This window comes from Moschus berezovskii, chromosome 22 (assembly GCF_049115385.1).
Source record: "Moschus berezovskii isolate FMDL1 chromosome 22, NW_MosBer_1.0, whole genome shotgun sequence".
Classification (NCBI taxonomy): Eukaryota; Metazoa; Chordata; class Mammalia; order Artiodactyla; family Moschidae; genus Moschus; species Moschus berezovskii.
In genome coordinates this window covers 7,221,778-7,244,293 of record NC_142481.1, presented here as the reverse complement: position 1 = coordinate 7,244,293, position 22,516 = coordinate 7,221,778, and the positions used below count along the sequence as shown (strand labels likewise).

At 59.2% G+C, this 22,516-nt stretch overlaps 2 protein-coding genes and 1 long non-coding RNA gene across 5 annotated transcripts; 1 reads left to right on the top strand and 2 right to left on the bottom strand.

The window, feature by feature from the left end:
- Positions 1–56: 56 nt before the first annotated feature.
- On the bottom strand, positions 57–5,826 carry GARIN5A (golgi associated RAB2 interactor 5A). 2 transcript variants are annotated; one of them, XM_055411508.2, is made up of 5 exons: positions 5,586–5,826; positions 5,256–5,374; positions 4,772–4,902; positions 849–1,110; positions 57–346 (listed from the first exon to the last, which is right to left on the bottom strand). In XM_055411508.2, the coding sequence occupies exons 1-5, from the start codon at positions 5,626–5,628 to the stop codon at positions 290–292; spliced, it is 612 nt and encodes a 203-aa protein (XP_055267483.1). In that variant the 5' UTR covers positions 5,629–5,826; the 3' UTR covers positions 57–289. The 2 variants fall into 2 exon arrangements, with proteins under 2 accessions (XP_055267483.1, XP_055267482.1); XM_055411507.2 differs by having other exon boundaries at positions 5,559–5,762.
- A 61-nt stretch (positions 5,827–5,887) lies between these two features.
- EMC10 (ER membrane protein complex subunit 10) lies at positions 5,888–11,921 on the top strand. 2 transcript variants are annotated; one of them, XM_055411488.2, is made up of 8 exons: positions 5,888–6,075; positions 7,027–7,099; positions 8,022–8,131; positions 8,930–9,034; positions 9,442–9,623; positions 9,789–9,882; positions 10,504–10,590; positions 10,796–11,921. In XM_055411488.2, the coding sequence occupies exons 1-7, from the start codon at positions 5,962–5,964 to the stop codon at positions 10,588–10,590; spliced, it is 765 nt and encodes a 254-aa protein (XP_055267463.1). In that variant the 5' UTR covers positions 5,888–5,961; the 3' UTR covers positions 10,796–11,921. The 2 variants fall into 2 exon arrangements, with proteins under 2 accessions (XP_055267463.1, XP_055267462.1); XM_055411487.2 differs by lacking the exon at positions 10,504–10,590 and having other exon boundaries at positions 5,889–6,075.
- A 3,244-nt stretch (positions 11,922–15,165) lies between these two features.
- On the bottom strand, positions 15,166–18,751 carry LOC148774318 (uncharacterized). Its single transcript, XR_016035768.1, has 2 exons — positions 15,747–18,751; positions 15,166–15,589 (listed from the first exon to the last, which is right to left on the bottom strand). It is a non-coding gene; the product is annotated as an uncharacterized LOC148774318 (long non-coding RNA).
- Positions 18,752–22,516: the final 3,765 nt, after the last annotated feature.

Sequence of the window (22,516 nt, the reverse complement as noted above, 5' to 3'; positions counted from 1 at the left end):
GACTGACTTGGGGGGCTACCCTCATGGGGTAGACCTGCTGGAATGGTGGGGGCGGGGCCCACGGAGCCAGACACCATGAACCCGAGACCACGCTGAGGCAGCCAATATTGAAAGAGCTGCCACCGCCACGTCAAATTGTTGACGATGGGAAAAGTGCCCATGACCTGGTTTTCTTGGTTCTTAAGTGGCCGATCTTTAGTAACTTTAATATTAATTCATCTGTCCGGCCCCAAGGTAGGGGACACTTTGATCTCTGGTCTTTTGGTGACTTCAAAGAACGCTGGAGGAGTCAGAGTCCCCAGAGTTCAGACATCTGTGGGTCAAGTCTGGCTTCCATGGCTTGAAGCTGGGGACAAGAGAGAGTTGGTCTCAGACGCTTTGTGGACGTATCTGCTGTTTGGGGGATGGGTGTGTGGGCGCTTTGTACTTCCTGGGAAGGTGTGGGGAGCAGGGGGGTTCTCAAGGAAGAGACCCCATAGGTTCCAGTGTCCCCACCTTTGAAGACTGGTGTCTTTCCCCTGCCCAGGCCTTCCGGGGAACTGGCCTGGCCACCTCTTCAAGGCCTAGGCATTCCCTCTCCAGATCCCAGCTTGCTAGGTCAAGGGGAGGGAAGCTGGGTAGGCGATGCCCCATTTGGAAACCATCACCACCTCTGTTGGTGCATCAAGGCCCTGCGGACCTTGCTCTGCTTTGAGAGCCGCCTGAGCTCTGAACAGTGAAAGCACACCTTTTCAGGACTCAGGAATCTGGGCTCTGGGTCACCTCCACTCTCAGATCCGGGATCCAACCCCTCAACTCCCTCCTCCCTCCGACCCAGGAGTCCCGCCCCAGCCCCTCCCCCTCCTCGCCTCTCCCGCCGGCAGATCCCCGTCCTCGTCGTCCTCGTCGTCCTCCAGCGCCGAGTAGTCCTGCGTGAAAGGCACGGCTCCCTCGGCCGAGTGGAAGCGCAGGCGGTAGAGCAGCCGCACCCACTGGCCGAACTCGCGGTCGAGGCTCTCGGGCGGGGCCCGCAGCTGCAGGTAGAAGGCGCGGCCAGTGCGGAACTTGACCTTGAGCTGCCAGCGGCTTTCGTCGTGGACGAAGAGCTGGACGTACTGCAAGGGGAACAGCCTGGGTGGGCGGAAGGGGCGGCCTCAGCATCTGACCCTCCCAGGCGCCAGCAGCGCCCACCCCAGCACCCCTCTCTGCCCCCGGAAGGAGTCCTTTGTCACTTTTTCTGCCTCTTGCATTTTATCCATCCCAAACTTTCGTCCAGACACGGAGCCCATCTGTGTCTCCCGCTGGTCCACCCCCTCCTGAACAAGAGGCGCGAATAGACAGCTGCTTGCTTGAAATTAACATTTGGATGTTGGCTCGACATCAGACACGTGCAACGTCCAACAGCCAAATTCCTGACCTAAGCCCAACCCCAAACCTGCTCCTCTTCGTCTTCGTCTTAGCTATATCCTCCCACTTGCTCAGCCAGAAATTGTGCGAGTCGCTCCTGATCCATCCTTTTGACATCCTTAACTGATCTTACCAAGTCCTGATGGCTCCACCGTTAAAATGTACTAATATTAATACTCAAAATCCGACCATTTCTAAATCTCTCCACAATCTCCCGCTTTCACCCCAGTCTGTTCCCACACTGCCGCCAGAGGGCGCCAATCAACACCAGGGTGAAATGGGTGCCTGTGCTCAGTTGTGTCTGACTCTGGGACCCATGGACTGTAGCCCGCCAGGCTCCTCGGTTCATGGGGTTGTCCAGGCCAGAATACTGGAATGGATTGCCATTTCCTCCTCCAGGGGATCTTCCCGACCCAGGGATCGAACCCGTGTTTCCTGCGTCTCCTGCATTACAGGTGGATTCTTTACCTCGGAGCCAAATCAACAGGAGAGTTAACTCAAATCGCTCCCAGGGCTCAGAGGAAACAGAGTCCCGGTCTTGACAGCTAGGCTCTGCAGGATCTGCGCCGCTTTCTGCCTTCTCTGTCCTCGCCTCCCGCCCTTTCTCCTGGTTTATTGCCTCCAGCCATACTGGTCTTACTGTTCTATAAACCTGCCAGGCTCGGTCCTACCCCAGGACCTTTGCACAGGCTGTTTCCTCTGCCCGAAATCTTTTTCCTCCAACCATCCCCATGGCTCGGCCCCTTCATCTCATGTTTTTCTCAAGAGGCACCTTCTCAGGGAGAAGATCTGTTTACAACCTCCTGCTTATTTACAACCACATCTGCCCTTGCTGACCTCCCCATGCCCACCCCTCACCCCATTCTGATCTGTCTCCAGACCTCAGCCACTGGACAAATTGACATCTATTCTGTCTGCCTTCCTAGTAGAAGGTGAGCTTGAGGGCAGAGAGTTTGGTCCAACTTTTTTCACTGCTGTTTCCTTAGTATCTGGAGCTGACCCACTGTCCGTGCTCAATGAATGCTCACTGAGTATTTGAATACATGAATTGCTCTGGCCCCCAGCCTAATTCAAGGTACAAAAAAAGCAGCAGAGGAAACAATCCAGACAGAATGGGTAATTTGGCAGAGATCACACAGCAGGAATTTGAACCCAAGTCGTACCAAGGTTCTTAGCTACACTGGGTAGCTACACACCACCCCCCTCAGGCCCAGCAATGTATCTCCAGAAACTGACTTTACACCCTCCCGGCTGTGCATGGATGTCTGCTGCCTGCTGCACTGGTGGTCACCCCCAGGCACAGGACACATCAGTGTCCCTCGGTAGGCGACTTGATCTATTATTATGTTCCCCAAATGGAGGAATAACAGCTGACATTTTCAGAGCTCATACTCTGTGCCAGGTGCTGTTCACAGTGTTTCACAAACATTTACTCAGTTTATCCCCTGACAGCCCTGGAAAGTGGGTTCTCCTCTTATCCCCATGTTGCAGGTGAGGAAACTGAGACCCAGATGGGTAGGAAACTTGGCCAAAGGCAGAGAAGAGGTGAAGGAGGATTTGAACCCAAGCTGTCTGAAGGTAGCCATTCGTTCAAGGACATTCCCTATTAGGTTATCACAGCAAGAGGCGGATGCAAGATTGATGTCCAAGGGGGTGGATTTTGTTGAATGGTGTGTGTCCAAAAGAGGATCTGTCCGTGCTGGCATAGAATTGCTCAGGGCTGTGAGCTGGTTAGAAGTGAGGGGCTGAGGGGTGAGTCTGGAGACTGAGTTGGCAGAGCAGGCTCAATGATTTTACTTCTGTGGTATGTTTATGGTGGGAGAAGGGAGAGTGCTGAAGGAGATTACAAGGAGATCAAAGACCCCTTCTCAGCACCATCCTTGATATTCTTCCAACTGCAAGTCGTGACTCAAGTGGTGGGATACAATTAATATTGAAAAGAAAAGGGAGGTGGTAGAGAATGTTTCAGTACGGGGTTCTGGCATCAGAATACTGCTTTGTGAAATGTTTTCAACTTATCCAGGGCAGATAAATAAAGGCTGTAAGTAGCTTCAAGTTTGTTCAGGTCAGAATCAGATTATACCACTGACTGAATGAGTTGCAAAAAAAAAAAACTTTTTGGATTTCAGAATTGGAAACAAAGGATTGTGTGTCTGTGTGTGAGTTTGTGTGTATGTGACAATGTGACTCCATTCTTCCTTCCTTCCTCCCCTCCCTTCCCCCTTTCTTTCATTAACTATGAAATGCAGGTGGCGCTACTGGTAAAAGAACCCCCTTGCCAACGCAGGAGACATAAGAGTCACAGGTTCGATTCCTGTGTTGGGAAGATCCCCTGAAGGAGGGCATGGTAATCAATTCCAGTATTCTTGCCTGGAAAATCCCATGGACAGAGGAACCTGGTGGGCTACAGTCCACAGCATTGCAGAGTCGGACATGACTGAAATGACTTAGCACCCATGCAGTAAAAAAAAAAAAAACAAAGCCTGGCAGAATGTTTCTGTAAATATATTCTACTCATGAAAAAGCTTTGGTATTTGCAGCTGGAGTTGGAGGCGGGAGCCTAGGATGGGAGAAGGGTGTATTTTGTGCTGCGTGTGTCTTGTACCTTAGAGTGTCTTTGCATTACCTTTTCAATGAAAAAACAAAACAAAACACAAAGACCTGCAGGGGCAGTGTGGAGAGCGTGGCCCGAGAGCTCCAGAATCCAGGGGGCCAGTCGTGAGGAGCAGGCGGTTCCAATCCAGGCCCCTCCCGACTCACTCTAGGACCCTGGCCGAGTGGCTCACCTCTCTGGGCCTCAGTTTTTTTTTTTGAGGATGGGGTTAAGGGGCCCCAGCATATGAGAATATGGGGTCAGAGAGGAGACAATGTGCATGGCCCATGGGACAACTGCCATGCAGTGAAAGTGAAGTCGCTCAGTTGTGTCTGACTCTGCAACCCCATGGACTGTAGCCTACAAGGCTCCTCCATCCATGGAATTTCCCAGGCAAGAGTACTGGAGTGGGTTGCCATTGCCTTCTTCAGGGGATCTTCCCAACCCAGGGATCAGACCTGGGCCTCCCGCATTGCAGGCAGACACTTTACTGTCTGAGCCACCAAGGAAGCCCATGCAGTAGGTGCTGCATAAATGGTCGCTCTCCTGACCCCAACACAAGGGTGTGGCCACGGGCTGTCCCCCTCATGTCCATCTATCCCTGATTGCTGATCCCTGGAGATGGCCCTGTGCTTGTTCTCTTGGGTGGACCAGTAGCCCAGAGAGGGCCGGCAGCCATCCACAGCTCCTGGCTCTGGGGGTGGTCTGGGCGAAAGGAGGTGGTGCTTCAGAAGACCTAGGGTGCCCAGAGCTGGGGAGGAAGGCAGTGTAGGCGGGAGGGGGGTCAGTCACCCGAAGAGCTGCAGGTGTCCATTCTCCTTGGCAGGGCCCGCCAGAAGCAACAGGTCTGGGAGTTCCAGGGCTGGACTGGAGGCTGCCACTCCCATGGTGACCTTGTTGGCAACTTCTCCTAACCGGGTCACCTGGGCCGGGGGAGGGGTGGCGTCAGACGTTAGAAGCTGGATAAATGGGCAGCAGGGTTGGGGAGGGATCAGAGGTCAGGAATTTTGGTAGGATTAAGGGGCACGAACCAAGAAAGTGATCATCAAGAAGAGGATCAGATATCTTGGGGTCAAAGGTCGAGTCACCTGGGTATGAGTTAGAGACTTGGACTGAGGGAATCAAAGGTTAGCAGTCATAGAGAAACTAAAGGTTTGGAAGTATTGGCGGTCGTGGGGTGTGGAGGTCAGGAGATGGGCGGTAAGGTGAGGAGAGGTTTCCTACGTTAGGAGGTTGGGGCCCAGGCTTGGGCTCAGAGGGTCCTGGGGCTCCGCACCTGCACGAAGTTGCTCTCAAAGATGGGGAAGTCTCGCAGCTGGTCGAATTCGCCGCTCAGGAGATGGCGCTGGAGCCGTCCGGGCCGGCCCGTGGGACAGGCTGGAACCAGGGGGCGTTCTACAGAAGCGGCGAAGTTCCCAGATCTATTCCAAGAGGCTGGGTAGGGGTCCCCTACCCAGGGCGGACAGCCCCGCGCGGAGGGTAGGGGGTTCCCGGCTACCGGTCTCCGCATTGCAGGCCCCATCCCTCACCTGGTTCCCGCACCTGGCCCAACCCCTCCAGGCCCAGTTCCGCTTCTCACCTGCCATCACACCTGGTCCCGCCTCACCTGCTCCACCGAAGGCCGGCTTAGGCTCGTACCCCCGTTTCATCGCAACGCCCCGCCCCTTGGGAGGAGCGGAGGGCGGTGCCCAGGGAGAAAACGGGAGGGCGGGGCCGCGGGCTCTGTGACGTCACAGCGCGGCGGACGGCGTCGATACGTAGGAAGCCCGCGGTTGTGACATCACCTGAGGGGGCGGTACCCGGACGCCCGGAGGGAGCTTTGGTTGCCCGGTGACGTCAGGCCCCAGTAGCGGGTGGGCGCTAGTGCGCAGACGCAAGGAGCCGGCGCAGGCGTACGGGCGACGGGATGCGGCCCGTTTCTCCCGGCGTGCTCTGCGGCGCTCTCCTGACTCCAGCCTCTGGGCTGGAGAGAAGCGGCCGAGATGTCTGTCCCCGCCGCTGGGGCGACTCGACTGCTCCTTCTTTTGCTGGTGGCGGCAGCAGCCCCCAGCCGGGCGCGGGGTAGTGGCTGCCGGTCCGGAGCCGCTGTGCGGGGAGTGAGTACTTATTCGCTTTGCAGAGAGGGCAGGGCCGCCGGAGATCGTGGTCTTGGGTCTTTAGGTCGGTTAAGTTGGGAACGCAGAGCCGGGAGGGAAGGCGAGATGAAAACCGTGCAAAGCGAGGCTGCAGTCCTGCGCATGCATGAGGCCTGGGAAACAGCGAGAGGTTAGGAAGGCTCTAGCTCGTGAATATGCGTAAGGGGGCGGGGCTCGGATGGGATTTTGGCACCTGGGCTCTCGGTGCGGTGAAAACTCGGCTGCACCCAAAGAGGAGATCGGGACAAAAACTTTAACTTTCGAATGCTTGGGATCCGCAGTCATGAATGTGCTTGAGAAGGTGTGGCCCGGGTGGAATCTTGGCAAATCAGACGTCGGGGCGGCTAAAATGAAAATGGCGAGGGGCCTCTCGGGAGAATGGAGGAGTTCCGTCTCCTGCATACGCGTGGGGTGGGCGGAATGTTGAGCTCAAGGATTAAAATCTGGAACGAGGCAGCGCAGGCTTGAGAGTGGAAAGTTGAGTATGCAGAGGTAGGAGAAATTTGGAGTTGGAGAAAAGGAAGGCCTGAAATCTTGAATTTGCTTAATGGCGGCATCGTGACTGTTGAGGCTTAAGGTGACCCCGGGGTCACTTGGATATTAGCTTGGGACGGATATCCTTTAACTCATGAATATTTATGATGCTAGGCGTGAAAGTGACCTGGAGGTAGTTCCCTTGAAAATGAGGCAACTGGTTTGCAGGCTCTGGTTTTCTGGGGCTCGTCTAGATCATGAATTTTCATGAAATGGTCAGATTCCGGTAGAATCGTGAGCATGCATCAGTGTTTGGATATGGGTATGAAAATAAGGCTCTTCCAACAGTCTACGGGTCTGTCTGTCTTGGGGTTCCTGGATCCTGCCAGACTGAGGACTCAGATGGTTCTTAAGTGGGTCCCTTTTTATCACGCGCAGGTGGGGGTGGAAGGTCGAGAAGGTGAGGGCTGCGGCACCGTGGGGCTGCTACTGGAGCACTCATTTGAGATCGGTGAGTCCAACAACGTCCTGACCTGGACACGTACCCACTGCCCTGTGAATTCAGGTGCCTCCCCACGTGAGACACGTCATCCATTCACTCACAGCTTGGCACTTGGGAGTGTGTTTGCATTAACACGGGAGAGTTGCATGGGGGAAAAATAGAAGCTCTGCCTTTGAATACTCCTGTACTGGTAAGACAAATGCCAGTGTCAGAAAGGTCACTGTGGTGGTAATAAGTTCAGAGCAGACTTTCCTGATCAGTTGTCCTGTGCGCTGCCCTGGTGGGTAGATGCTCCTCCTGTATTAACTCAGACATCTTCAGAATAGTCATGCAAAGTAGGAGGTGGTAGGGATAGCCCCATTTTCCAGAATAGCAAACCGAGGTGCAGAGGGATATCAGACAAGGTCCTTTTACAAGTGAATGGCAGAGGCAGTACCTGCTCTAAAGCCCAGCTTAAACTGCGCTAATGCAGGCATCCAGACTCCGAGAGATGTCAGGGCAGCCCAGGGGTTCATAATCCAGTCTGAGGCCCCAGACTCCAGCGGGGGTCATTCATGATAACCACTGAAGCTGGGACCCTCTGCAGACCTCTCCAGTCAGAGCCTGCCATCTGCCCAAGAAAGCCTGGCCTTGGAAGTGCCCAAGCTCTGTACCCTGTGATCTGCAGCTGGGGAAGTTGAGGGCCAGATACGTTATGTGAGCGACCCTGGGTCACCTGGCAAGTTGGAGGCCAGGTTTAAGAGCTGTGGGGTCTGGGCACCTATTGTGGGTTGCCTTGGGAGGCAGGAGGGCAAGAAAAGGTGGTGGTGTCCCCAGTTTTTAGGTGGAACAGTGAGGGCTCAGGGTGGTGAGGTGACCTGGTCCCTGCGAGGGGTGACAGGTGTGGTGGCCGGGAGGTCACTGAATCCAGGTGTGCCCCCTCCCGCTCCAGATGACAGTGCCCACTTCCGGAAGCGGGGCTCGCTGCTCTGGAACCAGCAAGACGGCACCTTATCTTTATCGCAACGGCAGCTCAACGAGGAGGAGCGGGGCCGGCTCCGGGTGAGGAGGGGACCCCGGCTTTGCTGGAGTGGGGGGGCATGTGCCTTGGAGCACAGCATGCGTACTTCCGGGTCCTCCTTGGGTGCGGGGAGGTATCGGGCTCAGGTGGAGCTCTGGACAGCAGGGCGGAGGAAGGAGAGGCCGAGGGACCAGCTAGCTGACTTTGGGGGGAAGCTCACAAAAACTGCCACAGTCCACTGCCGCTCTGTCCCTTTGGCCAGATGGAGCTGTAGGGGAGGCTGGGCATACAGGCTTCTTTCTGGGCAGCTGCAGGCCCCTGGGTGCCCTTCCTGTGGGAGACAGCAGGGTGAGGTCCGCCTGGACCAGCATGGTGCCCCCGTGGTTCCTGTCACCCCCAGAGAGAATTTGCTGCTCACAGACTGGGGAGTCCCAGGCCTTCCCTGGCGGCTCGGTGGTTAAGACTGCACGCTTTCACTGCAGTGAGCCCAGGTTCCATCCGCGGTCGGAAACTAAGATCCCAGAAGCTACGTGGGGCGACCCCAAAAGAGAAAAAAATAAAGGAATAACAGGAGTCCGGGTGTGGGACTGGACCCAGACCTGGGGGCAGAGTTCTCAGGGACTTGTTCCCTAGCTGGGCAGGGCTCTGCTCTCCTCCCGGTGGTCTTCCCTCCCCCTCCCCCCTTGCCCATTGGGGCAGGCCAGTGGGAGGAGTCTTGGGCTTGGCTGGGCCAGGGAGTGGGGAGGGGCTTTCCTGGCTGGGGCCCCGTGAGGGTGCAGATCTGGTGAGGGCTGAGCGCTGCCTCGCTGACCACCATCTCCTCCTCTCCGCCCTTGCAGGACGTGGCAGCGCTGAACGGCCTGTACCGTGTCCGGGTCCCGCGGCGGCCTGGGGCCCCTGATGGCCCAGAAGCCGGTGGCTACGTCTCCTCCTTTGTCCCTGCGGTGAGTCAGAGACGAGGACCGCGCCCCATCCTTGCTTCGCAGAATGGCTCCAGCCCGGGTCCTTCCGTTCGGCCTCCATTGACCGTGGCCGGCCTCCATTGACCGTGGCCCAGCACTTAAGGATGGGGAAGGCTCGGACCTGGTCTTGCCTTCAAGGGTCTCCTGGGCTGGAGAGGGACAGTCCGGTTGGCGGGGGCTCCGATGGGGCAGCTCAGGGCCTTGTGGGCGCTGGAGAGGCTGCTGATTCCACCTGAGGTTGGTGGGGTGGGAGGGGGCCACGTGGAGGGCTTTGAAAGATGCTTCAGGGGCCCCGTGGGATGCGAGGGGGGGGGTACTGGTGTTGGCGAAGCCTGGGCAGTAGCCGCTGCTGGCCCTCCTCCTCTCAGCCCCCTCCCCTCCTCCCACAGTGCTCCCTGGTAGAGTCTCACCTCTCGGACCAGCTGACCCTGCACGTGGACGTGGCGGGCAACGTGGTAGGTGTGTCGGTGGTGACGTACCCCGGGGGCTGCCGGGGCCATGAGGTGGAGGATGTGGACCTGGAGCTGTTCAACACCTCTGTGCAGCTGCAGCCGCCGGTCACGGCCCCTGGGTGAGTAGTGGGTGCGGGAAGGGGACAGAGCCAGGCCCCTCTGGGTGGGGCCGGCCTCCCACCCCGCCCTTCCCCCCACCCTTCTGGGCCGCCTGGGGCTCAGGGGGGCAGGGCGGGGGTGGTGGTGCCTCATCCCATCTCCTCTTTCTACCCCGACCTTCCCAGACCTGAGACAGCGGCTTTCATCGAGCGCCTGGAGATGGAGCAGGCCCAGAAGGCCAAGAACCCCCAGGAGCAGAAGTCCTTCTTCGCTAAATATGTGAGTGGGGTTCTGCCTGCCCTTGGGGCCCTTCCCCATACGGCCCTCTCCTTCTCATCCTGAGCCCCGCTCCGTCCTGCTCGGCTCCCCTCCTGTATGCAGGTCCCTGGCCCCCGGGCTGAGCGCTGGAGCCTCGCGCGCCCTGGGCCCGTGTCCGCCTGGGCTGGGGTCAGACCAAGCACAAGCAGTGTCAGTCTGTCCAGTTTGAGGGGGCGTGGTCGGGGAGGGGCGGGGTTCGTGCGGTACCGAGGATAGGAGAGGGGGCCTGAGCCGCGCTGGGGGTGGGGGTTGCGGGATGGAAGGCAGAGATCTAGGGGGACAGGTTTGGAAAGGAGGGAGTTGGGGGGTCCTCCCGCTAGGCCAGGGAGGTGGGTGGCAGGGTCCGGGGAGGGACCCGGGAGCCTGGGAGCCGAGGGTCGTTGGTGCTGGTGACATGGGCTGGAGGAGGTCGTCCCAGGGCAGGGGGCCGGGGGCCACGGAAGCCAGCGAGGCTTCGGTTAGCGTGCTGGTCGCTGGAAACGCGGCCCTGAGAGGCCGAGGGCGCGCCCGGCCCGCTCTGCCTGACGGCCGCCGGACACCGCAGCCACCGCTGGCCCTGACCTGCGCCCCCGCCCCCCTCAGTGGCACCTCATCCTGGGGGGGGCCGTGTTGCTCACAGCCCTGCGTCCTGCCGCCCCCGGGCCCGCACCGCCGCCGCATGAGGCCTGAGTGAGGACCCGCCCCTCCCGCCTGCCCGCTCCCGCAGCCCCAGCCCTGCCCCAGCCCGTAGTGCAGTAGGGGACCCGGGTCCGCTCCCGCACGCCTGCCCTCACACCGCGCCCACCGCCCCCACGCTGGCCGGGCCACCGCTTACCTCACCTCTTTTCTGTCTCTCTGTCCGTCTGTCCGTCCATCCCGTGCTGCCGGCTCACAGTGGATGTACATCGTCCCAGTGGTCCTCTTCCTCATGATGTCGGGAGCGCCGGACGCCGGGGGCCAGGGCGGGGGCAGCGGCGGGGGCGGCGGCGGAGGCAGCGGCCGATGAGGGGCCCGGAGCACGCCCTTCCTGCCCAGCGTGCCCGTGCCCTTGGTCATCTTAGGAGGGACTCTCCGGCCCGACCATCTTCCCGTCACGTGGGGGTCTGAGGGCGCCCCCTCCCCAGGAGTCCCTCCCCTCTTGTGCTTGGAGTTACTGTGGGGGTGGGGGTGGCTGGGTTCTGGGCTCTGCTGCACCCCACCTTCCCCCATGGACCCGCTGCAGCCCTTGCGGTATTCCTCTACCGCAGGGTAGAGCCCACACTCCCAGTCCCCTCAACCCGCCCCCCAAGCCCTGCGGGGTGGGAACATGCCTGGTTCTCTCCGGCCTCCGTGCCTTTGTCTTATCTTGTCTCCTCACCCGGCCAGACCAGGGGATGCCCATTACTTGTCTGACACTGGATTGGGACACCAGGCTCCTGTCTGTGGTCTTGAGGGCCCCTTGGGCTCCGCAAAGCCCAGAGCTGGCACAGCAGGGGTGGGCCGGCCCGGGGGGCCCCCTTGCGCTCCATCTGCCCAGCCCTGCTTCCCTTGCTCTTGTCTGTATCTTCCCACTGCTCTAGCGGGAGTTGGGAATTCCTGCTGTTAGGATGCCAGGCCCTCCAGAGGCTCTGGGGCTTGAACCAGTGATGTTGGAAGTCAAAACAGAGCAAACTACCGTGCAGTGGAGTCAGGGGCCAGTTGATGTATAGAATCCCTTTCCTTGTTGGTCGTTGCCCTGGGACTTTGCTGGGTCCTTGCCGTTTATCTCCCTTCCTCCTGTCTGTTTAAAAACATTGACAGCATAATTGAAATAGGTAAACGTTTGGGTAACTTGCAGCTTGCAACTTAACAGGCAAACGCATCTGTTAACCAGGCTAAGAGACTGTCAGGATATACAGACTATTGAATTCTGCTGGTGGCTGGGTGTGTGCTTCAGAAACACCAAAAAAAAATGGCTGCCGTTGTCATAGTAACAGCAACATCAGGTTACACGGTGTGTGTGTAGCAGTTTATTAAAGCTTTCCCTAAATATTCAGCGTTCAGTCTGCCTCCTGCTTCATGTGTTTATAAATAGCGCGACGTCGAAGGCTGTTGCCTGCCTGTCCCTGGTGTGAGTTTGACTTCCCGCTGTCGTCACTCAAAGTAGAATTACCATGGTAGGTTAGAGACATTTTTACGAGCAGACCAAACAGCCGAGGAAGGTGCTTGGTGGAGTCTCCCTGATGACTCGATCAGGTAGTTTTCCCTCCTGGAGTGACTGCCAGCACCAGCCGTGGGAAGGCTGCCAACCTGCACTTGCCCTTGTGCTCCAGGTCTGTATCTTCCTGCGGTTTTGTCCTCGCCCATGTCCAGAGAGTGGCCTTGTGCTCCGTGTGCCACCAGAAAAGGGACACTGAGCTCATTCAGCCCACCCTCCACCTTCCTTTTTCACAAAATTCACACTTGACCGAATACACGACTGCAGACCGTGGCGGTGCAGTTGGTGTTTTTGAGAGCCACTCTCGTCCTCTGCTCCACGGCGGTGGTGTATATGTTTTTGAGTTCCTCCTGTGACTCATCTGATGATGCTGAGACCTCTGTATGCCCTCAATCTTCTGATGCCCTTGGATTTTGATCCTGCTGTGGCTCCCCCTTGCCCCCCACCAGGAGCTCAGAGCCTAACCCTCTGCGAGCCCAGGCCCAGTTACAAGAGGCCTGAGAAACACTGCCTCTGTGTTTTCAAGTGTGACTGTCGTGTCGCATACCTGCCAGCCTTGGGGGTTATTGGTTTACCCATTCTTTTGGTAGCTTTAAGAGCTGAAAGAGTCCCCAAGTTGCTCTAACTGGCATTTCTTTCTCCACTGGTAACACTGCCCCGCTCGCTCTCCTCCTGCTCCATGTGAATTCTGCCACTGACGCTTTCATGGGCACTGTTCACAAATGAAGAGCTCTTGATCCTTTAATTCGCAGCTGTGATCTCCTGCCAGTCATTTGTTAGACCATTTTGTTACTATTTTTTTAGTAACTGAGATCTGAGGTCTTTATCTGATTACTCTCTTCTTAGACTTTTTCAGCCACTCTCGAGCTGGCAGAGTCACTCTGTGGCATATTCTAGCCAGTATCTGAGCTGGTGCCGGCTCCCCGGGGCTCTGTCCCGGTTAAACCTCACTTCTCAATCTTACCCGTCCCTGGAGAGCGCAGTCACTGTTTTCTTTGGATTGGTCAGGGTATCTGGGGATATCAAACGAAACCCAAAGGATTCTGTAGCATCCAACGCCCAGAACCTTCTACTCACTCCAGGCCGACACCTCTTCCTTGCACTGGGGGGGCTGGGGGGGCAGCCTGAGCTTTCAGTCTCCTGCGCCTGACTGTAGAAACTCCTTCCAGAAATAAGCAAGTCTATGTACACAGTTTTTGCAAAAATACGTTACCCCAGCTCCCCACCCCCACCCCACCATCCGTCGGAAGTCAGGAGTTTCCGTGTCAGATACCGAGTGGTTCTCATTGCACTGCATGGCTGGCTCTGAGTGGATCCTACTGGTCTGTCAATGGACCTTTGGGTGCTGCAGGGATGCCCGTGCGCCCGCTTGATTCCCCACTTGTGTGTGGGACACCCCCACCCCCACCTCCATAGACCAGCCGCCCGTTCACACTGGAGGTTGGGAGCAACCCTTCCTGGTGACTTCCAAGCCCGTCTCCAGCCCCAACTCCCCTCCGGGTTCTCCAGACCCTGGGCTCTTTCTGCTTGTACCTCGGGGACCGATGAGGGAGTCCGTGTCACCCAGGAATCTGGGTGGCGCTAGAAGTAAAGAATCCACCTGCAGATGCAGGAGGCATAAGAGACACGAGTTCAATTCCTGGATCAGGAAGATCCCTTGGAGGAGGGCAAGGCACCCCATTCCAGTCTTCTTGCCTGGAGAATTCCATGGACAGGGGAGCCTGGCGGGCTTCAGTCCATGGGTCACACAGAGTCGTACACGACTGAAGGGACTTAGCATGCACGCACAGAGTTGGACACACACAGTGAGTGGTGCCACCCCCCCCACCCCAGCCTGACCAGAGGGCTGGGCCGCCTGCCTATGGTTCTTCCCTGTCTCCTCCCTTCACCTGCGGCCCCAGCCCTGGCCTCCTCCTCCTGCAGCCAGACTCCCTCCCCAGCCTCCAGTGTGCCCCGTCCAGGCCCTCCCCCTCATGGAGGGCTTTCCAACCCAGAGCCGCCCCTGCTCCTCGCCCCTGCTCCTCGGCTCCCCAGCACCCTCAGGACAGAGTCCCAGCCCTCAGCCTGGCCTGTGAGGCCCTCTGGTCTCCTCTTCCTCTAATGCCTCGTGAATCACTACCCCAGCCTTGGTTCCTGATTCACTTAGCTGTCCCCAGGCCAGACTGCAGACACCTTCCCTCCTCTCCCACCTCCACGCCCCCACCCCTCCTCGTCCTGTCTCACGCCTTTCTCTCTGTCCCCACCTCTCTCTCCCACTTCCTCACCCCAGCCTCCTGACGTCTGGTCTAAGACAGGCGAGCACCTATGAGGCGAATACTCAGTGGAGGGAAGGCCCCTCCCCAATTTCCTGCCCCACAGAATGCCACCTGTTCCCTGGCACTGGGGAAACCCCTCCCCCCACCTAGGCCTTCATACTCTGGTCTGCGTTATTGAGAACAGCTGGCTCAGCCATAAAGAGCCTGCCTGACAGTGCAGGAGACGAAAGAAAGGGTTTGATCCCTGGGTCAGGAAGATCCCCTGGAGAAGGAAATAGCAACCGACTCCAGTATTCTTGCCTGGGAAATCCCATGGACAGAGGAGCCTGGTGGGCTCCATGGAGTTGCAAAGAATTGGATGCAACTGAGCACACACACAAGATAGTTGTTTGGCAAGTATTCTTTTAAAATATATTAATATAAGGTTGATTTTAGTATTTTTAAAGAATGTTTGCCACCCCAAGTTATGCATTGAATCAGGTAGCTTCTGGAAACAACTCTAGAGGTTTCTTTATTTAGCCAGTCAGAGAGACCCCAGGTGAGGACCAGGGACCAATGTTTGGCTGCCTGTCTGCTGTTCACCTTTGCTCGCAGCCAGCCACCTTTGTGCTCAGTGAGGTCGTGGTAGAGGAATCAAACTCGATTGGCCCAATTCCTAGAAATAGGCTCCCCAGCACATTGTGTAAACCGAATCCCACTCTCATGCGTTTCCCAAAGCATTGACACGTTCGTCTTCATGACTGCACAGGAGGGAACCCACCCACCCATGACTTGAAAACACACATGCAGTTGGAGCTCTAAGCTGGCATACCAAGAAGCTTACTGAGTGTGATGTTTATATATTGGTTAGGCGTAGAAAAAGTTTTAATTTTTACAGTTTTTCAAATCCTCTCCTCTCCGCCCGCTCCAGCCCGTCCCTCACCCCCAGGCACGGTCCTCGTTTGGGGCCGCCGTTCCTAGTGTCTGGTGGAGCTGGGTTGCAGTTTTGTCTTCCGCCGGTAGGTGGCGATGGACGGCCGCAGTCCGAGAGAGCTTCTGCGGTGATCGATCCGGGCCTCTCGCTGACCCACGTGGGCCGCCTTGGCGGAGAGGAGGGCCCTGCGGGGGGCGCCGTCAGTCCTTTGGAAACGCCGTCGGGGTTCCCCTGAGGTCTCCGTCCCGGCGGACGCTGGTCTTCGGGCACGCCTGGCGCCTGTTTCCTGGTCGGTGGAGTCGGCGGTGGGTGAAGTCCTCCCAGCTACCCGTTGCTCCGCGCCGCCTGAAGAAGGGAAGGCGGCGGAGGGTTGGGGAGGACGGCGCGGGAAGGGGGCAGCCCCCTCCGCACCAGGCTCAGCAGAGTCCAGGGCTCAGCAGAGTCAAGGGGCCGATTTCCTCGATTGCAGGGCGCCCCAGCCGCTCCCCGCCCTGCCACCTACGTGCTGTGCGCCTTTAGGCAACTCGCTTCCTGCCTCCGAGCCCGATCCTCGCTCCCCTGCGCGGGGGGCCGACTTGATCCCTCCAGGCAGCGTGCAGAGTCCGGGGCAGACAGGAAAGAGAGAGAAAATGGGTGTCACATGGGTGCTTCCAGCTCGGGGGCTCCAGCTTGACAGCCCTGCCCCGGGATCCCTGGGTTGGCGACTCGGCCATCAGCTCAGAACTTGGCGACCTGAGAGTCCCAAGGGCGGGAGAGGAGCCCTAGGAGCCCGCGGGGTGAGCACGCGGGGCTGGGCAGGGGCCCCTCAAGGCGGAGAGAGAGAGATGACAGATCCGGAGAGGGGAGCCAGGAGGGAGACAGGAAGGTGGGAGGGGTAAGAAGGAGCCGCTGGGGAGAGAGGGAAAGGGGAAGGGTGAAGAAGGCGACTGAGCGGGGAGAGGAGAGATGGAGGCGGGAAGGGAGAAGGAGAGGGGAGAGGAGCGGAGGAAATGCAGGAGAGAGGGGCCGCTCAGAGGGGCAGCGGGGGAAACGGGGAGCGGAGACAGGCGGGAGGGAGCCACGCGGGGCGGGAGGGGAGGGGGACGGGAGGGGAAGCAGGCGGAGGAGGCGGTCAGACCCGAGAGGGAAGGGAGGGAGAGACTGTGAGGGCTAGGCGAGGAGGAGAGAAAGGGGAGGCTGAAGGGAGCAAGTAGGAAGAAGAAAGGAGAGAGGGAGACAGAGCAGGCGGGGGAAGGGGGAGAGGGGCAGGAGGGCGGCGGGAGGAGAGCTGGGGCGATGGAGCAGGGACAGCCTGGGCAGGAGGGGGAGCCGGCAGGGAGAGAAGCCAGCGGAGAGAAGAGGGGTGAGAGCCGAGGGGAGAGTCAGGGCGCCGGGAGGGAAGGAGGAGAGACGGAGCCGGGAGGGAGGAGGCTGTGAGCAGAGGAGAGGCCAGCCGGGAGGAGGGGATGGAGCAGAGACCCGAGGAGGAGGAGAGAGAAGGGGTGAGGGAGAGAGGGAGGGACAGGGAGGAAGGAAGCTTTGCCACCTCCCGAGCGATAAGGCGCCAGGTCAGGGGACCCGTGTCCCGCGTCCTGGATAACTGAGCTGCAGACGGATGAACACGTGCAGCTGATGGTCCCGGGACCTGGCAGGACATGAAATGAATTCCGTAAACTGCGTAACATTCATCACAGGACCGTGTGTTCCCAGACAGGATAAAAATACCACCAGCACGTGGGGACACGCGGTCCCACCCCAGCAGAGGGGCCTCCCCCGCTGCGGGAGTCGCCGGGGCGGGGGTGGGGGGGGGCGAGGCTGCCAAGCCCAGATGCAGGAGCAGGTGTGGGGAGAGAGAGGCGGCTGGGGGCGCTGCGGGCAGCTGTCCCAGGGAAAGCGGGCGTGTGCGAGGACAGGGTGCAGGAAGGGCAACGCCAGCAGCGGGCGGGGAGGACAGCGGAGACTAGACCAGTGAAACGAGGACACGGGGAGGGACCTCCCAGGGCGTCCGGTGGCTGAGACTCCAGCTCCCAGTGCGGGCGGCGCAGGTTCAGCCCCCGATCAGGGAACCAATCCCACCTGCTGCCACTGAGTGCCCACGCCACAACTCAGGATCCTACGTGCCGCCTATGAGACTCGGCACAGCCAAAGAAGAAGATGCAGGGAAAAGCGAGTGGGAGCAAGAGGGGACAGCACGGGAAGGCAGCGGGAGCCTCGTGGGGAGAGACGGTGGGGAGAGAGGGGAGAGCAGGAGAGGCTGCGGTGGGAGTGACAGTGAGCGAGGGTGTTGGCTGCTCAGTCCCGTCCGGCTCTTCGAGACCCCACAGGCTTGGCCCGCCAGGCTCCTCTGTCCCTGGGATTCTCCAGGCAGGAACACTGCAGTGGGTTGCCGTGTCCCCCTCCAGGGGATCTTTCCTACCCAGGGATTGAACCCCGGTCTCCTGCACTGCAGGCCGACTCTTTACACATCGGAGCCACCGGCGGAGCCCAAAGGAGGACAGGAACTGGGTTTAAGGAAGAGAGACAGAGCCGGGCCGGGGAAGCAGTGTGTGTGTGTGAATTCAAGAGGAGGGAACTGAGGATAGGGGAAGATCGGGGCGAGAGGGACCTGGGGGCGGGTCTGTGTGGAGAGACAGACAGACGGACAGGCGGTAGAGACGGGTCAGGGTCGGGAGGGGGGAGGAGAGGGCGGAGGAACAGAGGCTGAAGAGAAAGGCCTCATCAGGAAGGCGTGAGCAAAGGAAAGCAGCGTGGGGGAGATTCATCCAGGAACGTGTGTGTCAGAGAAACCGAGGCTGAGAAACTGTGAGGCAGAGGAGCGGGGGACAGAGAGAAGATGGGGTGGCAGCGGGCGTGAGACAGAGAATGGGAGGGCGGAGAGCCGGGAGACAGAGGGGCTGGCGGAGAGGCAGGTCGGGGGGAGGCAGGGACCCGAGAGAAGCGCCCTCAGCCAGGCTCCCGGGCAGAGGGCGACACGGCCTCATTGAGGCAGGGTCAAGGCCCTCTGGCCCACCAGCCTCAGCTTCCTCAGCTGCTTCCTGGGGTGGGGGTGGGGAGGAAGCAGAAGGGTGGGGGGCAAGAAGGCGGCACCTCGGGGACCAACCACCCAGCTTCACGGCCAGAGGAAGAATGAGCACTCTCCACCCTGCTTTCCCTCCTGCTCTCCTTCACGCCACCCCCCGCAGCGGCTGTTATGGCCGCACAGTCTCCCCCAGTGAGGAAATCCAGTTGGAGCCCCATCGTTCATCAGTTGGCCTCACCCAGCACCACGAGGTGAAGACGATGGGCCCTTCCTACAGCGCCCAGACCCCTTGTGTCTGGAAAACTGAGAGCTTCCGCTGCTGAGAAGGAAGAGGAACAGGAGGGGGGGCAGGGGAAAACACAGGATCTAAGGGGAGGTGGCAGCGTGAGTCGCCCAGGATGAAGTTGGTGCATAATTAGTGCCCCTTCCCCTTTCTGGGGGAGAGTGAGGAGAGCAGGAAGGGAGAGAAGAGGCTGCCAAGTGTGGGGGGGTGGGACACTGTGCTTTATGAAAAGCCTGGCACACAGTTGGTGCTCAATGCCCACCCATTCCCTTCTTCAGGAGAGAGAAGCCAGGTCAGAAAAGAAGTGAAGAAACGACCAGCACAGAGGAAAACCTGAGGAGAGAGGGCCAGGGTGGCAAGAGCCAGGCATGCAGCGGGTGCTCTGAGGTGTTCGTCCTCCTCCCAGGAGAATGGAGACTGGAGGATAAGGAGGGGAGAGACGGAGCTCCAGCAGAGAGAGTGGGAGCTGTGATGGAAGGAGACAGTGTAGGTAAAGCAGTGGGAATACAGTAGGCACTTAATAAATACCCATTCCCCTCCCTGGCTGCAGGGACAGAGGAGGCAGCCAGGATGAGGAAAGCAAGCCAAGAGGGGTGAGAGAAGAGAGCAGGGCTTGCAAGGCCAGCCAGGACAGACAGCCAGCTGATAGGAGGAGTAGCACACAGCAGGCGCTTGTACATGCCCAGTTCCTCCCCCAGGAGAGAGCCCATGGGGCAGAGGAAGGGGAGAAGCTGGAGCAGGGAGCTAGGAAGAAGAGAGAAAATGAGGAAGAAGACATGCTATTGGGCAGGTGAAGTACACAGGAGGTGCTCCATATATGCACATTTTCTTAGGAGAGAGAGAACAAGAGGAAAAAGAAGACACATGTAGAGCAAGGCTGGCCAGGGAGGTGACAGGATGGGGCAGAGGAGGCAGTGCGGGTAAATCATGTGGCAAAGGGGAGGCGCTCTGTTAATTAATGCTCGTTCCCTTCCCCAGAGGAGGCCCAGAGAGCGCAGGAAGGGAGAAGGCGGCAAAATGAGAGGAGCAGGAAGAAAGAAGCAAGAGAAGGTGGGGGGGGGAGGTGTTAATTGCCTGGTATAGCGACCCCGTGGATATACAGTCCATGGAATTCTCCAGGCCAGAATACTGGAGTGGGTAGCCTTTCCCTTCTCCAGGGGATCTTCTCAACCCAGGGAATGAACCCAGGTCTCCTGCATTTGCGGGCAGATTCTTTACCAGCTGAGCCACAAGGGAAGCCCTGGTATACAGTAGGTGCTTCATAATTGCGTTTTCATCCCCAAGAAAGGGCAGACAGAACAGAAAAAAAGAAGTCAGAGATGAAGGAACAGAAAGAGTCAAGGGGCAGGGGGAGTGGATGGAAACTGCCAGGCAAACGATCGGTGCTCCATAAATGCCCATTTCCTCTCCGGGCAGAGAGCAGAAAGAAGCACAGGACAGCAAAGACCACAGGTCAGTGAAGGAGAGAGGACGAGAGGAGAGTAAAGAAAGAACAAGCAATTGCTTGGTATACCACAGGTGCTCAATAAATGTGTGTTCCTTGCCTTGGCAGAGAGCAGAGAGCCCAGAAAGGCAAGGAGAAGACAAAGGACAGGGGAGGAAGAGGGTATGAGGAAGGGAGAGAAAGTGTGTAAACTGCCTGGCACACAGTAGGTGATCAGTATATGCTCATTCCCTCCCCAGGAGGAAGCAGAGTCAGAAAGGAGAGGAAATGAATAGAAGAAAGGAATTGGGGAAGAAAAGAGTGTAAGAAGAGACAGGGTTTGTAAATTCCCCAGCATACAGTAGGTGCTCAATACATGCCCATTTCCTTGCAGGAGAGACCAGGCAGTTCAGGAAGAAGGGAAAAGAAACCGGGTGGAAGGGATGGGAGAACAAAGAGAGTAGAAGGTGCAGAGACAGTGTGTGGAAACTGTATGGCAAACACTAGGAACTTAATAAATGCCCATCTCTTCCAAGGAAGAGAGCTGGAAGTTCAGGAAGAACAAGCAGAGGGCACCGAGGAAGGGGGTCGGGGAGATGAGAGGGTGTCAGGACAGGCACAGAGGCATTCGGGGTGCATCCAGCAGGTGCTCCATAATGCCTGGCTCCTTCCCCTGCAGAGCAGAAAGCAGGCTCAAGGGGGTGGACACCGCAGCAGGAAGGTGGTCTGAAGGTGGAGGCTGAAGTCGGCTTTTGGGGGCCCCCACCCCAGCTGCCCCAAGGACCATGGAGTGGGACAAGGGCCCGTTGTTCAGGGCCTGGCACCGCCTGGTGGAGGTCGGAGGGGTGGCTCCCAGTCCCGTCTGCTGTGTCTGGGGAGACGCGGGCGCTGCCTGCTGTCTGTCTGTCAGCCTCTGAGTCTCTGTGTCTGCCGCTCCCGGTTTCACTGTCTGTCTATCTGAGTCTCCGGCTCTTGCATCCTCACCGGCCTCCCGATCCGTGGTGCCCAGCCGGTCTGCTTCTGTCTCTGCTGTCTCTGGGTCTCCCTCTGCACACATCTCTCTGCCTTTCTTCCCAGCTCTTCCGTCTGGCTCTCAACCCCTGTCTCTGGTGGTCTCTCTGGGAGGCAGGAACCCCTACCCCAGCCCTGGGTACCCGACCGCCCCCCCCACCCCCAGGGTCAGGGCCCAGGGCGGTGTCGCTGAGCTCAGAGGGATGGGCAGAGGCAGAGGGGTGAGAAAGGGCAGGAGGCACGAGGAGCTGGAGAGGTGAGGATAGACGCAGCTTTACTCAGCAGAGCCCGCGGAGAGGCCCCGGGGCGGCTCCGTCGGGGCGCTGGAGGGGGTCAGAGAGGGGAGAGTCCGGGAGAGGCAGGGGAGACGGAGAGAGAGGAAGAGAGAAGCCAGGAGCGGGATGGAGACAGACAGGGGCGACGGGAGAGGGATGGGCAGAGGGTCGGAGATGCAGAGAGCAGGGCTGGGCGGGGGCCGAGCGAGCGGGGAAAGCCGCGGAGACAAAGAAGCGGAAAGAAAGAGGCGGGGAGGGCACTGCCCCGGCGGTCCAGCGGCTGAGACTCCGGGATCCCGCGGCAGGGCGTGCGGGCTGGATTCCCGGTCGGGGAACTGAGACGCCGCCCGCTGCGCGGTGCAGACGGAGAGAGAGATGAAGAGAGAGCAGAGACGTGGGAAGACAGCCCAGAGAGAGGACGGGGAAGCGGGGAGAGGACAGAGGCACGGGGTGGGGAGAGACAGCAGCGGGGGCGGGGGTCCGAGGTGCGCAGAGACGGGGAAGGCAGAGGGAGAGAGCCGGGCGCCGCAGGGAGAGAGGGCAGCGCCGGGCAGGCAGGAAGGAGCGCGGCCCCTCTCACCTGGCATCGCCGGCGGCCGCCCCGCCCCGGCCCGACTGCGATTTAAGGGGCGCCCCGGGGGGCGGGGCTGCACCCCCCCCCCACGGCCTTATCTGGCCAGACCCCGGCTCAGAGAGCTAAATCGGGCCTCAGCTGTCGGCACCCGGCGCTCGGGGGGCGCGGGACAGCTGTCAGCTCCCCCTGCACCTGCCGCCCCCTCCCCCTCCTGCAGCCCCGCAGGCACGGAGACCTCCAGTGGGTCTGCCTGGGCCGCCCCTAACGGGCAACTGGGGATCCCAGGAGCCCCCACCACCACCACTTGAAGCTTTGGGACCAGCGTGGCTGGGCATCCTGGGGACAAGGAACAGGCTTGTGAGAAGCGGGGGTAGGGGGGTCGTCAGCAGGTGGGGGCCAGAGAGGCTGTATGGGGTGGTCCTGCATCCACCCTAAGCGGCAAACAGTAGGTGCTCAATCCGTGCACCGCCCGGCCTGCTGGTGCTCTAGCCTGTGCAGAGCAGGAGGGCTGAGCACCTGAGATGGGGCTGGGAGTAGGAGGAGGGCGGCTGACCTGGACCCCCAGCCCCCAACCCGTCCCCACCCCGCTGCCCCAAGGCTCCCGCTCCTCGGACCATATTAGGCCACCGCGGAGAAGGCACCTGGGAAGATCACTCAGGCCCAGGAATAGAAACACTCAGGGAGCCCAGCCAGGCTGTCTGGGACCTG

Coding starts and splice junctions, on each gene's coding strand:
- GARIN5A (XM_055411507.2), bottom strand. CDS start 5,628: ATGAAACGGGGGTACGAGCCTAAGCCGGCCTTCGGTGGAGCAGGTGAG. Junction 5,375..5,558: donor GGGACCAGGTGTGATGGCAG/GTGAGAAGCGGA, acceptor CCGCTTCTGTAG/AACGCCCCCTGGTTCCAGCC. Junction 4,903..5,255: donor TTGAGAGCAACTTCGTGCAG/GTGCGGAGCCCC, acceptor CCCCCGGCCCAG/GTGACCCGGTTAGGAGAAGT.
- EMC10 (XM_055411487.2), top strand. CDS start 5,962: ATGTCTGTCCCCGCCGCTGGGGCGACTCGACTGCTCCTTCTTTTGCTG. Junction 7,100..8,021: donor GGAGCACTCATTTGAGATCG/GTGAGTCCAACA, acceptor CTCCCGCTCCAG/ATGACAGTGCCCACTTCCGG. Junction 8,132..8,929: donor AGGAGCGGGGCCGGCTCCGG/GTGAGGAGGGGA, acceptor CCGCCCTTGCAG/GACGTGGCAGCGCTGAACGG.